Source organism: Carassius auratus, chromosome 17 (genome assembly GCF_003368295.1).
Source record: "Carassius auratus strain Wakin chromosome 17, ASM336829v1, whole genome shotgun sequence".
NCBI classification, from domain to species: domain Eukaryota; kingdom Metazoa; phylum Chordata; class Actinopteri; order Cypriniformes; family Cyprinidae; genus Carassius; species Carassius auratus.
The window spans coordinates 2,054,257-2,072,526 of NC_039259.1; the positions used below are offsets into that span (position 1 = coordinate 2,054,257).

Here is an 18,270-nt window from a genome sequence, read left to right on the forward strand (position 1 = left end):
ACAGCTGGACCCATTGTTTTTTTAGGTCTTCCAAATAGACATTTGCCAAATAGATCCGCTAGACGTCTATTTGACATCCCAGCCTTTGCTAATAAGATTATTAGAGAACTGATTCCATTAGAATATTTAACATGTTACTCATTTAACAACTGAAGATTTCCATCAGATATGGAAATGTTCCATCAAACATTTGGGCGGCTTTATGCAAATCTTCCCACACAGTGACGTAGACATGTGGGGGCGTTTTAGAACGAGCCGTTTTAGGAGAGCGTTAATTAGTCTTAACTTTGATAAAGAATATCTTTTTGGGTTCGAGATCTATCTATTCACAAACAGCTTGTTATACTCCAAAGAGAAAGGAAAACTTGAAATTGCATCATATGACCCCTTTAATGAAAGTCGTGGGGACATTCCCTGTTAGCTGTTGCATCTGAATAACATGAAGCGTCATATTTCAACAGAACATCTTTGCTTTTTTAAAGTTTAAGTTGCCACACATAATCATGAATTCAATGTGTAAATGTTTATTTCTTCATTCAACAGAGTTATGATGGGCATTAAACAGAAAAATTATCAAAAACATAAGCAAGTCAATGACTTATTGATGGATCTTGAACAACTGTCGCAGGAAACCCTGCCAATTCCAGCTCTATCTGCTGAGACATTCCTTCATGCTGGACCAAAACAGCGTATTTCATGTCCTCGTAGATTGTCAGCAGGAAAAAAGCTAGACCAACCAATCAGGAAAAGTGTTTTTTTTTTACGTGAAAATGTTCCTTCTTTGGTATTTAGTGGTTTATGTGCCATAACCAGTTTATTTCATACATGGCATTAGTGTTAGTACATACTGTGCAATATTGTGGATACATTTTACTTACAACAATGTATCTACTAATGATGCACCGAAATTAATGTCTTACTGAAACATCGAAAGCTAAATTATTTTCCATTTAGCCCAACATGGCAAAGATACGTTTAATACTCAGTTAATTACTCAAATTTATTTACTAACACTCGAATAAAAACTGTTGTATTTAAAAATTACAATTTAACAGTTATTCAAGGCATATTTCATATCAACCTTTTAGCACTAAATTTAGTTTGTAGTTCATTGTTAAAAAATAAGTATTTTGATGCTGTAGCTAATAAAGTAAAAATATAATCAACATAATATAGTGCATTTATTTAGCACAATGCTTCTCTCAAGAGTTAATTTTTCTAGCTACCTAACAAACAAATTATGGACATTGAATGTATTTCCTGATGTAACATGACATGCTGTTTACAAGCTTTTATATGCAGCTGAACTGCTGACTGACTGATTAGATGAGACATGATTCAGTTCAGTAAGTTGTATGGTTTCTTCTGATGTTCATTCATGTTTATTTGGTGCTATAACTAGTAGTAAAGAGAAAGAGATGATTGGTTCATTTGCCATTTGAAATTAAGCTCTACAGCGATCTGTCACAACACATTAATGAGCAGCAAAACCACATTTAATGTTTAATTTTAATAGTAACAATTAAAGCGTAAGGCTAACTGGAATTCCATTAGAGAAGCACTAATTCAACATCAACGATTGCAGCCCTCAAAAAACACTTCAGCCAAAACAGTCAATTCATTTTTGGCAGAGTATTTTCGTTGCCTGATTTCAGTGCATCACTGCAGTCTACACATTCAAAATACATAAAAGCATCTCCTAATTATGGAATCAGTTTTGTTTCAACTGCATGTCCTAATACATGTTACAACAACAGCACAATAAAGACAGCTCTAGTCAATTACCTGTTAATAATCCAAACTGAACATTCACACATGAACTTAAACACAAAAATGCACACAGGGATGACACACAAAGATAAATAAGCTCTGATCTGACTGGGCCGGGAATACTGAATGCCTGAGGTCAGCGTTGATGTGGAGTTGAAGCAGCAGGTGAAGCTGGTATTTAATCATGAGGTGAGTCTCTGTACACGGCGGGTGAACATCAGTCTGAATCGACCGATGAGGCCGAGGGATTCACTGCATATGATCTATCTGGCTTGTCCAGGTTTTTCTTTGTCCGTGGCATATCTGGCACAGCTGGCGCAGCAGAAACTGGAGTAATACTGGCTGGAGCACAGACGTGCGTACACAATCAGCTTACAGTTCGCCAGTTCAGGATGATCCACGCATTCTGGTGGCAACCCCGGACTCTCAATGACTTCTGCAGATACAGTCAGACACATTAAAATACATTCACAAGCGCATGTCATCACGTTAACATGAGGGGGAAAGGCAATAGCTACCGTCAACTGTTTAGTTTCCAACATTTATTTTTAAATATCTTCTTTTGCATTCAATAGAAAAAAGAAACGTATACATTTTCATTTTTGTTTGAACAGCAGCTTTTTGCTCTCTCGTTCTCACTCCACTGACCTTGAGTGGATTTAGCCAGTCGCACTTCAGCCGCTGCGCTGACCGAGTATGTCCCAGTGTAGGCATTGCAGGTATACGTCCCCTCATCCACTGGCTGGACATTATTTAGTATTAGTGTCCCGTCTGCTGACACAAGCACATGATGTCCGTCCGGTCGCACTGGCACACCATTCCTGTCCAGAGAGACAGGCAAAGCAAGATCAGATGATCTATGAATGATTTCTTCGCACTCAAACTATGAGTTATAAAACATGTTCTCTGAACTGACCATGACCAGCCAACGTTCACATTTTCTCCGGTCACCACACAGGTCAGCTGAGCAGTTCTGCCCTGCGGCACATGGACATCTTTGGGGGCTTTAGTGATCCTGAGGTCGCCTGAAACGGGGGAGAATATTACAAACATACTGCAGAGACAGAAAACTCAAAGTGTGTTGCATTTGATTCATTTACTGGAAAGAGAGACACACCAAAAACCTTGAGCTGGATTTGGCGTTCTTCAGACTTCTTGGCATCCGTGATGGTGCAGGTATAGAGCCCTGAATCGTCTGACGTCAGCTGGTTAATCACCAGTGTCCCATCAGAGTGCTGAGAATGCCTGCATTAGGAGACATTTAACAGCTCAACATGTCAGAGAAAAGCACATGATGACAAAAAGCCAATCCCAGAATGCACTCCAATTAAAAAAAAATTATTTAGTAGCACAAATTATCAGGGTTATTATCGTTAACTAAAATTAACACCATAAAATAAAACATTCTCATACTTGAATTAGAGTTATCAAGATCAGTGAGATATATTGTCCGATCATAACAAACCAAACATCAATGGAAAGCTTATTTCTTCAGCTTTCAGATGGTATACAAATCTCAATTTTGAAAATATTACACTTATTACTGGTTTTGTGGTTTAGGGTCATGACTGACAGATGCATGAATAAACTAAGAAACAGTATTTTTGCCTGTAGTTTGAGTCTCCTTTGCTATTTACATTAAGTCATTTAGCAGACACTTTTATCCAAAGCGACTTACAATTATACAACTTACTATTTGTATGGCACACAGAGTGGCTGCTTATCTAGTGCATCCCAAATCAATCCCGCTTTAGGGTTCTATAGTGCATAGGATGAAGCTCTATGTAGACAGCATAGAGCAAGTCAGCTCACTAAGGTTTGAAAGAAAGTCACAGAAACGTGTGCAGATAAATCCACCTGAGCGAGTTGAGCGGCTGTCCGGCTCTGCTCCAGTGAATGGTCACAGCGTGCATGGAAGAGCCTGGCAGCACAGCGCACCGCAGTTTGGCCGTCTGACCTGCTCGAGCCTCCACCAGAGACGTATAGTCAATGTTGAACCTGACAAACGTGAAGGCCACGGTGAGTCATGACTGAGAACATATGCTGATAGAGAATTACACCAACATTTACTGATGGGTGGATGTACCTGGAAGATGACTGTGATGTGTATGACTGGGAAGAATCTGTCTCTGATATTCCTCCACCGTTCTGAGATCCTCCTGTATTTGAAAGATTGAAATGATTTGAAAGTTTTTTTTGCTCATGGAAATAATCATGTAAATCACATTAACCCCAAATGTCATCAATAGTGATAAGTATAAACCTGTATAATAGCAAGTAAATAAAGAGACAGGATATCACTAACCTGAGACAGACAGGTAAATGTAGCGGTGATCTCTGTCATGGTCTTTCGTGGCCACACACAGAAACCAGCCAGAATCCTGCAATGTTATAGGACCCACCCACAGAGAGCCGTCCGACTGCTGCTGATGCCTGAATGAGTAATTACTCATCAACAAATCTATCAAAGACTCGTTATAGGAATAGTTCAGCCAAACGTGCACTTACTAAGTATGTTTACAGGAACAAGGTACTATAAGGTAGCTATAAATCAAGCTACAACAGGCTTTTTGTGCAGTCGAACTTCATCTTTCTCCAAGTACACATCACAATGTAAAATGTAATATTTTTGAATGATAAAATATGTATTTCAGTGTGTGCATAGACTGTCAAAGATAACTGTAGTCCAATTAACATATGCTAGTCAAAATCAAGCTACAATCACATTAATTGGAAATCATGAGAGAAATAAAAAAAATAATTAAAAAAGGAGTATCATTATCATTAAATCATCATACTTTCTCATACAGAATCATTAAAAATAGAATTACATTTTGGATGAATTAATTATGGATGAGATTAGAGATGGACTAACATTGGAACAACATGAGTAACTGATTTTATTCCATTAAAACAAAACTATACCATCATAAAGCAGACAATTACGTAATGTAATTATTTTCCCAAGGTTTTTGAATATACAATGGGTAAAATAAGCATTGAACACATCACTATTTTTCTCAGTAAATATATTTCTAAAGGTACTTTTGACAAGACATTTTAACCAGTTGTGGGTAACAACCCAAGTAATCCATACACACAAAGAAAACGATACAAGTAATCTCAGAAATTAAATTCTGTGTAATAAAGTGGAATGACACAGAGAAATAGTACTCAACTACTGAAATGTATTTAATTGTTGTTAACGACAGCTTCAAGTGTCTCCTGTAGGAGAATCTAGTGGCATGCATTGCTCAGCTGTGATTTTGACCCTTTCTTCCACACAGTCTTCACATCTTGAAGGGTCTGTGAGCATCTTCTAAACTCTGATCTTTAGTTCTTATTTTCTCTTGGATTCAAAGCAGGTGATTGACTGGCCATTCTAGCAGCTTTACTTCCTTTCTCTGAAACCAGTTAGTTTTTGGGATCATTTTCTTGCTGAAATGTGCAGCCTTGTTTCATCTTCATCATCCTGGTACTGGAGGTGTTGGGACTGAACCCGCTAATATTCATTTCCACTGACGAGGGGCAGGATCGCTTTCTAATTACTGATACATTTCAGCTGGAGTCTTGGCTTTTCCCCTGTGTCATTCTACTTTATTACACAGAACTTTATTTTTTTATCAGAACTTTTTTTTTTTTTTGTATTTATGGATTACTTGGGTTGTTACCAATATCTGGTGAAAATTTCAAGTCAACAGCACCTTTAGAAATATAATTATTTTTAAAAATGGTGATGTGTCCAATACTTATTTATAAAGGTTTGGAATAATAAAAATGTTTAATGCCTTTGAAAAAAGTCTCTTCTGCCCACCAAGACTATTAATTTGATTAAAAAATATAGTAAAACTGTAATATTAAGAGATAAAGATGTTAAGAGATTTATATGATATTTCTATATCACACATTGTGTATAGAAGGACATAAAGTGCATTAGGTACTCACCTGGTGGGGTCAACAGGGACACCATCCCGTCTCCACTCCACCATCACAGTGGAGGAGGGCCGAGGACTGACCCTGCAGGGTAACACTACCTGCTGCCCAACCAGCCCCTCCACCGTGGAGGGATCCGACTTGTCTATACTCACACCTACAGCTGTCCAACTGAATCAGAGGAGTACAGACAGCAGGAGGAAACAGACACAGGAACAGAAACGGAAGACGAAAGGGGAGAAGACAAAAGGGAAGGGTGTACAGACAGACATGCATGAGAAAAGAAAGAGAGAAAGAAAGAAAAAAACATATGACTTTATGCTGTACTATTGGGAATGGCAAAGCATGAGCTGCAGTCACCACAGCAAGCATAAAGATCAGCCTTGACCGGCTACAGCTGGAATACAGGATCCCCAAAGAACAACACCAGACCAACACTCTGACAATTCACCCACAAGAGACCACAGGGAGAGGAGAACTCAACTAGAAGAACCTGCCATCCAGTTTTAACTTATCCAGATGATAGATCTAAATGGGTTAGAAACTGGATGGTTAATATGTATGAACTTCCATTATGGGCCACCCACAGAGTGCTGCAGGGATGACAAAGTTTTGTGGGTCAAAACTTGTAGTTTCCTTGTTAATTGCAGTTTAATTGACTTGATCATCACTGCAGCGCTCGATATTTCCATTTCTCAGATCAGTTTGTAACCGTGTTCTAGCAGTAAATTTCAATGTCCTAAATCTTCTTTCCTTACTCAAAGCAGGGAGGAAAATTTCAGGTATACACATGGTTACAAAAATTGACAGCAAAAAGTTTTTCTGACAGCATCAATCAAATATCGCTTCTTTTGTGCCTTGTTTCATTCATATTGCTTACGGCTGTTTGTCTAAAACAACATGAGAATTCATCAGGAATATTTCTCAAAGACAAACACTAGAGGAAATGAGGGATAGGCAGGCCTGGATAAATTGTTTAGTAAGTAGCATCAAGTTTTAGCCTCTTGGGATAAGATGGTCAGAAACAACAAAATTACTTCTTTAAAAGTGATTTCTGTTTGTACCACTTGACAACTTCATCAACAGCCTTTGTAAAAGAATAGCATTGTCTTCTAGAATTGCTTTTCAAGGATGAAAACATAATGAATACAATTCCTTAATCCATAGAGGAAATCCCATTTATTACTTGATGCTTTATTATTTAGGACAATGCGACGCAAGGCGCAGCACAAGTGTGTTTAAGAACAGGACTTGGGAGAGACACACAAACAGTCAGGGATGATTAGGACCCCACAGCAGATTTTATTAGTCATGGTGTAATGAATCATGTTCCACACACACACCTGGTTATGGAAGGGGGAGGTAAACTAAAACTAACTAAACAATACTAAAGCAACAGAAAGAGGAGGATAACAGTCTGCGTCAGGGGAAATAAACCAGTCCCAAAGCACAGCAATGTCCAGCACTTCACAGTGAGGAGTGTCAACTTCTACAGGGAGTGTGTGTATACCTATGCAGTAGATTAGTAAGATTAAGAAGCGAGTGGCAAGTCATAATACATGAAAATGACATTACGCTGCATTCAAATTGCAAATATGTTTTAGAGAGTGTACACAGGGTTCAAGTTTAACTTGCTAGTTGGCCAGTTACTTATTTGAGAACTTTAATATCACAACTAGTTTTAGTCTCACAAATGGTTAAACTTCATGAATGATAGTCTAAAATTCCAACCAAAAAAAAAAAAAAGAAACACTATTAGCTATTGAAATGTTAGCATTGTCTATGGGAAGTCTCATCAAGTTCTTTTGAGAAGCAAATTTTTTCCTGAGAAACCAATCTAGCCTGTATATGATGTTCTGTGTAAACTATTGTCTTAAGGGAAACATTTATTTTTTATTACAGTCAGGAAATAATGGCAAACGTGGCAAAAAGTTAATTTTGGATCCTGTGTGTACATATGCAGGACTCTGTTAGTGAAGCAATGCTCACTATCGCTAACTTTGTGAAAAGAATATGCATTTAACACACATAAGTCTCTGTGCATGGCCTGCGGCTCCTCTCTCGGCTCTTCAGCAGGGCATGAAGGGCAAACAGCAGAAGAGAACTTGCAGGGGTTTGGGCCTGGGAGAGGAGTAGAGCGATCCAGGGCAATTTGGAGAAACTTACCTGGCAGCGGGGCTGCTCTGCTGCATGGCACTGGGGTCCAGCCGGTGAGCCCGGTGCATGTTGGACGCACCACTAGAGCTGTGGTGGATCCGTGCGGGGAAGCGACGTCCACCATGCTGCAAAGACAAGACATGCGCCTGGTCCCGCTGGCTCAGTTCGGATCTCAGGCACATTCTCTGGCATTCCTCCTCTGAGGCAAAGTTGTTGCTATTGCCATGGCAGCCACCATACCAGAAATGAATGCAGCGTGAGGAAGAACGGTCGTAGTAGTAACGGGGTGTCCAATTATCACAAGGCCCGACTGTATGGGGTAGGTCACAGGACCGAGAATGCTGTGCTGAGGAGCCGAGGGGTAAGAGGAAATATGCAATCTTTTTTACACAGTTTGATTAGCCAACAACTTTTTTTTTCAATTGTCAGTATTGTAGTCGAGACTCATTTGAGTCCAAATCAAACGTGAGACCAGAACAGTGTCATCAGAATGAAGGCCAAGTGCACATGCTCCTAAGTCCATGATAAACCAAAACCATCAAAATCTGGTCATGGACTCAGCCTTGAGAATTACATTGTCTTGGTCTTGTGCATATGTGACCGTGGAGCACAAACGCAGTCTTAAGTAGCACAGGTATATTTGTACAAACCTGATTCCAAAAAAGTTGGGACACTATACAAATTGTGAATAAAAACAGAAAGCAATGATGTGGAAATTTCAAATTTCAATATTTTATTCAGAATACAACATAGATGACACATCAAATGTTTAAACTGAGAAAATGCATAATTATATGGGAAAAATAAGTTGATTTTAAATTTCATGGCATTAACACATCTCAGAAAAGTTGGGACAAGGCCATGTTTACCACTGTGTGGCATCCCCTCTTCTCTTTATAACAGTCTGCAAACGTCTGGGGACTGAGGAGACAAGTAGCTCAAGTTTAGGAATAGGAATGTTGTCCCATTCATGTCGAATACAGACTTCTAGTTGCTCAACTGTCTTAGGTCTTCTTTGTCGCATCTTCCTCTTTATGATGTGCCAAATGTTTTCAATGGGTGAAAGATCTGGACTGCAGGCTGGCCATTTCAGTACCAGGATCCTTCTTCTACGCAGCCATGATGTTGTAATTGATGCAGTATTTGGTCTGGGATTGTCATGTTGGAAAATGCAAGGTCTTCCCTGAAAGAGATGACGTCTGGATGGGAGCATATGTTGTTCTAGAACTTGGATTTACCTTTCAGCATTGATGGTGTCTTTCCAGATGTGTAAGCTGCCCACGCCACACACACTCATTCAACCCCATACCATCAGAGATGCAGGCTTCTGAACTGAGCGCTGATAACAACTTTGTCCTTTTTAGTCTGGATGACATGGCATCCCAGTTTTCATAAAAGAACTTCAAATTTTTATCCGTCTGACAACAGAACAGTTTTAAATGAGCCTTGACCCAGAGAAAACACCTGCGCTTCTGTATCATGTTAAGATATGGCTTCTTTTTTGACCTGTAGAGTTTTAGACAGCAATGGCAAATGGGACGGTGGATTGTGTTCACCGACAGTGTTTTCTTGAAGTATTCCTGAGCCCATGTTTTGATTTCCATTACAGTATCATTCCTGTATGTGATGTAGTGCCGTCTAAGCACCAGAAGATCACAGGTATCCAATATGGTTTTTAGGCATTGACCCTTAAGCACAGATGTTGTTCCAGATTCTCTGAATCTTTAGATGATATTATGCACTGTAGATGATGATAATGTCAAACTCTTTGCAATTTTACTCTGAGAAACTCCACTTTTGCTCCACTATTTTTCGCCGCAGAATTGGGGGAATTGGGGATCCTCTGCCCATCTGGACTTCTGAGAGACACTGTCACTCTGAAAGGCTCGTTTTATACCCAATCAGGTTGCCAGTTGACCTAATAAGTTGCAAATTGGTCCTCCAGCTGTTCCTTACATGTACATTTAACTTTTCTTATTGCTACCTGTCCCAACTTTTTTTGGAATGTGTTAATCTCATGAAATCCAAAGCTCTCCAAAAATCGACCCTAATGACTGATTTTGTATTCCTGGGTCACATATTTTCATGGGCTTAGTCCCTTTGGACTCAACCCTTCTCTGGGGTCCAACTCAAATACGATGGTCTTGACTACAACATTTTTCTAATGCTCTGATATATTATATTATGACTTACTATTGCTGGGGGGGTTGGAGCACCCCTCCCCATGAGTACCACCAGCGGCCGTCACACCATCATAGCAGCAACCATAGGTGGACATCTTGCAGTCTGTAGGTGCAGATGGTATGTCTGACTTCGTAGAGAAAATAAACAAAAAGGACATAAAAACAGAGATAGAAAGAGACATTAGGGCTTTCTTTCTGAGGATGTACTATGTACTAATGCAAATGAGCATTTATTTGAGACGGAATATTCCAGGAACCCAGAACAATCTGTTTCTAGTAAAATATAATTTACAACTACTTTTAAAAGTTCAGTTTCTGTGCTGTGTTGAGACATAAAAACCAACTGGAATTTAAAAAATGTATATATTATTTGACAGCAAATGGGACTGCAGCTGGGTCAACACAATTTTCTCAAGAATCGTTGAAAGAAATGGCAAGTTTGATATAGGCCTAAAATTATAAAAATTTGAAGAATCAAGATGTGGCATTTTTAATAATGGAGTTTCTGTAGCTGTTTTAGGCAGTCAGGATCAACTCCAGTAATTAGACTAGTATTCAAAATAGAAAAAAAAGATCATGTCCAACGGTATTTATTTATTTATTTATTTTTAATCTAGATGATCTTAGACATTCAACAATGCCTATACATGATTCAAAAGAAACAGGCTGAAAATCGCTCCACAGCACCAAACCACTTGATCTCTCAGGTTGAACAGAATTCCCCAAGGGCAGTTTAGATCTTAATGGAATGGATTTCTCATTAAATAATGTACGGAATTGTTCACACAGTGATTCGGAAGCATCAGAAAAAAAATTGACGGGAATTGAGCACAGAATCAATAACAGAGAAGAGGGCCTTAGTTCTGTGTAAACTGTCACCAATAAACTCAGATATTTGGACTTGGTGGCCTTAACAGCCCTCTGATACACATATAATTTTTCCACATTTCATATGAGACTTATAAGTTATACTTGCACCATTTTCACTCTGCTCTTCTGCAAGCCTTTCTAAGCAAACAAGTTGAATCATTAAGCCATTGCTGGGGTTTAGTAATAATAAGTTTGGGGTTTAACAGAGCAGTAAAACTCTAGATTAGATAAACATTTTTGATTGAAGCAATTAAAAATTCTGTTTACCACCTGCAGAGGAGAGGACAGTTCAGGTTACAGGTGGATACAGTTTTAGCATAAGAGGCAGCAAATATCTCACATGAGTGGAGAAATAACAATTCATTGAAGGCGTAGGAGCTACTGGATTGGGAAAATGAGAGGATGAAAATACCAGTCTGTGGTCAGAAAAACAAGTTTCACTTATTTCAATGTCCAATATTTGGACCAAGTCCAACATGTGATCATGAGCATTAGTAGGCTATTGCACCCACTGCACAAAACCAAATGAGTCAATAAGATTTTTAAATTCAGTTACCAGGGGTTTAGTGGGGCAACATAAATGGATTTTAAAATCACCCAGCACTAAGATGTAATCAAACCTTGGAGTAAATCAGATAATTAATAGAAAGGCATTGTTAATACACAGCAGGCGATAGATATTAACACACAGAACTTGATGTACCAAATATGTGTGAAGAAGCTGTACCACAAAACTTGAGTAGATACCAGTCGGAATGGCACGTGTAATAAACTTTCATTTGAAAACAGCTGCAAGTCCTCCTCCATGTCCAGATTCCTTGGGGCAATTATAATGGTGCAATCCCGAGGAACAAGTTCAGAAAAAGGACTAAAGTCTCCCTCTTTAACCCAAGTTTCCATCAAAAATGTAAAATCCAAATCCTTTGAAGTAAAAAAGTCATGCAAGATAAAGAAAGTTAATTTATCTCATTCTGATCAGCAAGGACTTGCTAATCAAAGGATGGCCTCCTTTCAGTAGATGGAGAATGCCGTGGTTAGCTCCACCGCAAGCCAGGGAGAGATGGGGCACACGGGCGCTTCCAGAAAGCCAGAGGCAATCGGAATAATCCACTGATAGGGCCTCTACAGCATGTCTTGCCACATAACGACCAGGATGCCAGTAGGTAAGTCCGAAGGATAAGTAAATCCAGAGAGTAAACAGGACTTGATCCTGATAGTAACACCAGGCCATGACTTCTGTGGCGCATCGAAGGGCCGTCAACACAGATTATCATTAATGTTCAAGGCGAACTGCGGTGGACATGTATAAGATCCACTCCAAATGGCATCAGGCGAGTCAGATATTAGATTTCCAAAATCAAGTAATGTTTGACAGTCATAAGTTAACAGTGTTGAGTTTACAGTAGTTAAAACGGATGTTAAATAGCCAACATCAACACATAAAATGAACAGGGGAGACAATTTGCAACACACACCGGCTCATCTTGATTGTATTGAAAGAAACATAATTGCTACACTATCATTACTGCTCTGTCCTTGTAAACTCTGGAGATAAGGTCAATTTAATTTACACCTCACTGGCGAATGGGCCCACTAAAGGGGAAGTGAACAATCTGTGGGGCTCTCCACTAAAGACTAAACTAGAACAATATTGTAATGAACTTGAAGGGTCAAACATAATATGGTGTGAATATCTTTGAGACTAGCTTATGTAGTAGGTTTTAGGTTGACAGTTGCATCCACTGTTCTGGACTGAAGACAGGCTTGAATGTGTTCCGATTTGTGTTCTGGCCAACTTCTTTTCCATGGACCAGTTGGACCAGTTGTTTGTATATTATCAGTAGTTGGCATATTATTTAGTTTTGCTCCATCTGCATTGATTAGTTTCAAATTATGACACTGAATTTGTACCCTGAAGTTTTCCTGAGGGTGGGATGTGGGAGCTCAGTAGGACAACATCTTGCATGAGCTTGCTGATGCCATTCTGGAGGAGGTTTACAACTATGACCTTTTGGCGGAATGTGATGATCTGGAGCAGGGGTGTCTAGTCCTGCTTCTGAGTGGCTAATTTCCTGCAGAGTTTAGCTCTAATACACCTGTCTGGAAGTTCCATGATCCCTAAGACCTTGTTTAGCTCATCCAGGTGTGTTAATTGGGTCAGGGAAAGCCCTGATCTAGAGAATCTTGTTATCAGGATGGCTGGCTGTGTGCTCAACATAGGCCTATTTGGAATAAAGAGTACATCAAGCTCTACCTCTTGCCCCTTCTTTTAATGAACCTGCTCCTGAGCCCAGGACCACACAGGCAATATGACTATCATTGAATTATTTGTGGTGTTCACCCCCCCCTGCATTCTTATAGTGAGGCCAAGTTTCTGATGCTCAGTCCTTGTGGACTCGGGGGCCGAGGGCAACTTCATTGACTCCTTACTGGTGGCCAAGTGGGGCCAAGAGGGGGAAATTAACAATATGTGTGGCTCTCCACCAAAGACCTGACAGATTGTAAATTGTCATGACAGATCACTGTGCCATTCCCTATTATCAAGGAGCTCAGTCTAATGTTCAGGCTTCCAGTCTCAAACCATAGAGTTTAACTTATGATTGTGAGTGAAATGTGTCTCTCCTGTTTCTTTGTCTCCTTCCATCTTGAGTGCATGATTTATAGCAACTAATTCTCACTCTCACCTTAGTATTTTCTGGGAAATACTGGGATAAACATGTCATTATAATGTGTAGCAGGATATTGTGTCATTGTTTGCATTTTCAGCATTTATTTGGTGAAATTACATTCTATAAACCTTTAAAATCTCTTTACTCATTAGACAAGCTCTGTATTATGCACCTTGATCTTAAAGTGCAAAGAAAAATCACACTTTTTCAGTGGCAGCTCTAAGATTTGAATAATTTACCACTGAAGATGAAGGCTCAGTTGATGTTTTAAAATCAATCTTTGATATATTTATTTATATTGACATTTGCATATGTTTGTCTTTTTTGTATGATTTGGATGGTTGTTTTTTAGTATGGTTTTTTATTTTTTTGGTTGATATGCACAGCACCTATTGTAGGTGTACCTTGCACTTTTGAAAGTGCTTTATAAAAGTATGACTTTGAGTCGAGTTGATTTCACAAAGAGTAAGAGTAGGTGCTTATTGTAATCATCTGAAGGTGCTTCTAAGTACTCTTATTAAATGGAAACAACATGGACTGGATTAAGCTGCTGAAATACTGTTCTGGAGCATTTCAACACACTTTGATATGTGCAAATGAAACACTCACTGCTGGAGACCAGTGTGGCCAGGAATCTGGACAGCCCTCCTTGTTGGGACCTTGGGCTATGGTCACACCATCATGACAACAGCCGTACCTGAGAGAAATACATTTGCATTACATTTCTGGTAACTTACAGTTATTCTGTAAGAAAGAAATGATATACTGTGCCATAAATAAAATGAGTGCCTGTGATTAACCAATCTTAGTCCATGTGTACCTGCTCCATGTGCACGATGGTAGGCCTTGGTCCTGGTGACAGCCTTGGCTCTGTGGTCCACTGGCTGGGGTACTTCCATCAGGACAGCAGCCATAGTAGGTCTGGCTACAGTGAGGCGTGAGAGCCGTCCCATGAGGATTGTGGACAGCATTATTTTTAGGAGTTTCTGCTGTGTTAAACAATAAAAAATAACAAGCACTTTAATGAATGTTTCAGACACACAAAGATCATCTTTAACCAGCATAAAAAGTTAACCTGGGATCTGATTAAGATCAGCCTTACATACAGCATGTGTGTACTGTACGGACTGAAAGATGGATGGATGGACAACTATGTTTAGAAACAAACCTAATGTGGGATCCTCGGTGTATGGCAGGAAGCCATGAATGGTGTTATCGTGACCGGTTGGGTCCTGCATGCTGGGCACCTCTACTCGTACCAATATAAGAAAGAAAGAAACTTCATAAATGAACTGGATCAAACCCATTTATATACTTTAGAGTTCTGTAATAAACATTTTTAAGATCATGTATCATATGTGAAGACGTTATGCATTCATGTGTAGAATATGTGTACAAATCACTCTGAAAAACCATGAATGGAAGTGTGAGGAGCACTTAAAAAGCTAAAAAACAAACTTGTGTACCCTGAGGCCTGTAGCAAGGCTGTGCATTGCATCTTTCCACGGTAGAAGGTTTGGGTTTGGACTGGCACTCCTCTACGCTGTACAGGTTTCTCTGTCTGTCTGAACAGATCACCTGCCGTTCCCGCAGCCCCGAGCCACAGCTCTTAGAGCACTTCAGAGAGAGTTTATGAGCAGGTAAGCTTCTGTCATATTTTATTAAGAGGGAGGGTGCATGCTTATCCAACGACTTGTCTGTAAATGAGGTGTGGATTCTTCCTTACCAGACCCCAGTCTCCTATATGCCAGCCAATGGGGCTCCTGCAGACGGGCATCTCACAGGCCTGGGTCCTGGGGGGCTTCGGTTGGGTCCCACATGCGTAGTCCTCCAAAGAAGCTCCGTCTGAACCCACACACACCACATCTCGCGTCTGTTTCCCAGAGTCGCACGTCACAGAGCACTACAGACATTAACAGGTTTGAATTCATACAGGAATGAAAGATAAAGTAAAGCAAATGAAACAAAATAAAAGTAAAATGCAAGAAGAATTTAGAAGAAATGTTTAAAAGACTAACAAATCTCAGAAATAAAAATAAATTCTGTTTAAAAAAAAACCTTTTTAGAACCAATAAGATGATTTGACATTAATTTTAATTTTAATTACAATTAAGTACATTTTCTACTAAATGTTATGGTGACACTTTACAATAAGTTCCCACTAGTTATCTTAAGTTAATGGGTTTACTAATATTAACAATGTTCACTACATTCGTTACAGTTTTTATTCTCATTTATTTATTATTCAACAATACTATTAATTTAATGTTATTTATTTTATGTCTACTCAGGCCAATTAAATAATACTAATAGATTCAACTTCTGGTTTTAACAATGCATTAGTTAATGTAGATTTTATCATTAACTAACATTACAACATTTTTAGATCTATTTTTCATTGTTAGTTATGTTAACTAATTCAAATAACGGAACTTTTTTGTAAAGTGAAATGGTTTATGTTTTTATTTTTGTATTTTTTTTAACTATAATTCCATTACTCTTCATTACTGTGTGTTATTCTGTAAAAAATAAATAAATTTACAAAATTACAGTATCTGTATTTAAACCAGAATACAACAAATAATACAAATAGCAGCTAAATGTGGAGTATAAACACTCTACAATTTATAATAATTTCTTTACATTACAGTATCAAGAATGACTTTCTGAATCAGATTTATTAAGAATGCTCAATTGTTATGAAAATAATATGACAATGCAAAAATATGCTTAATTTTCTTAAATGAAAACATTTTATTTAAACAAAGTTCTTTTTAATTTTAGGGTGGACAGGTTTTAAAAGATTCACACAAAAAACATTCTTACAATTTTATCTGAATTGGTTTATATTATTTTTCATAAAGTGTAGTTTATGTACCTGGCTCCAGCTGGAGACTCGGTATTGAGCGCATCTCTGCATGTTACAGTTCTGCTGGTTGAGTGGTCTGGGTGTGTAGGAAGCACACTGGGAATCCTCCACCACTCGCGATCCTGCCGAGTCGTGAGACATACACTCCACTCTCCTCACCTGAAGACCCCCGCCGCAGGTCACCGGACACGGGCTCCACTCCCCGGTCACCCAGCTGACACACGTCAACACACACGAGCAAAGCAAGCACAATCACAGTGAGTTATAGAGGATTCATTTAGCTGGCCTACCCAATACCAGCTTCCACAGCGCCAGTCTAACCCAAAGAAACATTTACATTCATGAGTATGAAAATGCTCTAGGTTAAATACAATTTAAGATCTATTAGCACAAAAATATTGTGACACATCATTCAGTTTTGCTCTTTCAATGGCAAGCAACCAAGGCATAATTCACTCCTTTTGAGGAGGGACTGCTTTTCTAGCAGATAAACTTCTGTTTATGCATTATCATATATATATATATATATATATATAAAATAAAAAACATAATATAATACAGTATAATTTGTGTATAATTTGCCTCATGTAAAAGGCACTTAAACATCCTATGATAAATGTCTCATTCTTAGAGCGAAAATTACAGAGTAATACGGTTTGTTAGTGATTTTACATATATTTATTTTAAACATTTATTCACAGTCTACTGAATTCTGTTTTAAACAGAGCAACTGTAAACATTTCAACGGTTTCCAAAACTGATGAGACAAGTCATAATGATTTGCAGTGGTAACTAATAGCATTCCACAGAAATTGGATTTAACCTAGGTTTAACGGTTTACAATTACACACCTACATTAAACATACATATAAAGGTTTTGCATTCTGGAAAATGACAAGGACAACACAAGTGTTCAGCTGAAACACTTGGCCTGTCAAAGCTGAGCAGGTGCTCCCAGAAACCTGAAGATGAGAGAATCATTCTGAAGATATCGTCACGGTGGGGACAAATGTATTCAAAAAGCAAAAGCACGTGTTCTCTGGCAGTCGACCTGCTCAGGGACCAAGACAGTTTCAGGTTTCTGTACATGAACATCAGAAGAATAACCCAGGGGTTTACCGCTAAGACAAGTGAAAGACTTTTTATTTTAACAGACAAATACTGCTTTCTACTTCACACGCAAATACACTCAGATAAACCGAAAACACCCAGACAGTGACCTCAACAGAACATCTAGATCATACATGTAGGCCATGATTTACAACAGGTTTGCATGTGAAAACTGCTGATCTACTAATGCAATATAAGAATTAACTAAAGATTGTGATTGCACACATGCCAAATAGGTTTTCATGTCATATTCATTTTCATTTGCCAGCTATTCACAGTATCTCTCTTAAAAACAGTAAAAACTGTGAAATATTACTGATATCAAATAACTTTATGTGAATGTATTGTTAAATGTTATTTATTCCTGAATTCTCAGCATCATTCCTCCAGTCTTCAATGTCACATGATCCTTCAGAAATCATTCTAATATGATAATTATATGAAATCAAGTAATATGGCATTCAACTGTGACAAATATTTGGTAAAACGGTTTAATTTCTATAATGTGTTCAACCTGCACAATTATTCATCTACAAAGCGCACATACTATACTACTACAGCATAAGTTAATTGATACTCTCTATATTGGCTCTTAGTAAATCAGGCCCATCATGTATATAAAATCTATTCATATAAAATAGATTGATATTGTCCACGAAACTATAATACACAACAACCTACCTAGAACACAGACAGCAGCTCAGCTCAG

General features: G+C 38.5%; 1 protein-coding gene across 3 annotated transcripts in view; it reads right to left on the minus strand.

Annotated features, from left to right (window-relative positions):
- Positions 1 to 505: 505 nt before the first annotated feature.
- paplna (papilin a, proteoglycan-like sulfated glycoprotein) overlaps positions 506 to 18,270 on the minus strand; it is a 43,850-nt gene continuing 26,085 nt past the window's right edge. For 2 of the 3 annotated variants that reach the window (XM_026285272.1, XM_026285270.1), the window contains 16 exons: positions 16,461 to 16,665; positions 15,309 to 15,485; positions 15,049 to 15,199; positions 14,751 to 14,831; positions 14,403 to 14,571; positions 14,192 to 14,279; positions 10,054 to 10,171; positions 7,870 to 8,206; positions 5,716 to 5,874; positions 4,076 to 4,203; positions 3,857 to 3,929; positions 3,628 to 3,768; positions 2,888 to 3,015; positions 2,687 to 2,795; positions 2,419 to 2,591; positions 506 to 2,206 (listed from right to left, as the gene is read on the minus strand). In XM_026285272.1, the coding sequence (XP_026141057.1) occupies positions 2,034 to 2,206; positions 2,419 to 2,591; positions 2,687 to 2,795; positions 2,888 to 3,015; positions 3,628 to 3,768; positions 3,857 to 3,929; positions 4,076 to 4,203; positions 5,716 to 5,874; positions 7,870 to 8,206; positions 10,054 to 10,171; positions 14,192 to 14,279; positions 14,403 to 14,571; positions 14,751 to 14,831; positions 15,049 to 15,199; positions 15,309 to 15,485; positions 16,461 to 16,665 (2,410 nt within the window). In that variant the 3' untranslated portion in view covers positions 506 to 2,033. The remainder of the gene's footprint in view (positions 2,207 to 2,418; positions 2,592 to 2,686; positions 2,796 to 2,887; positions 3,016 to 3,627; positions 3,769 to 3,856; positions 3,930 to 4,075; positions 4,204 to 5,715; positions 5,875 to 7,869; positions 8,207 to 10,053; positions 10,172 to 14,191; positions 14,280 to 14,402; positions 14,572 to 14,750; positions 14,832 to 15,048; positions 15,200 to 15,308; positions 15,486 to 16,460; positions 16,666 to 18,270) is intronic. The other variant, XM_026285271.1, reaches the window with a different exon arrangement.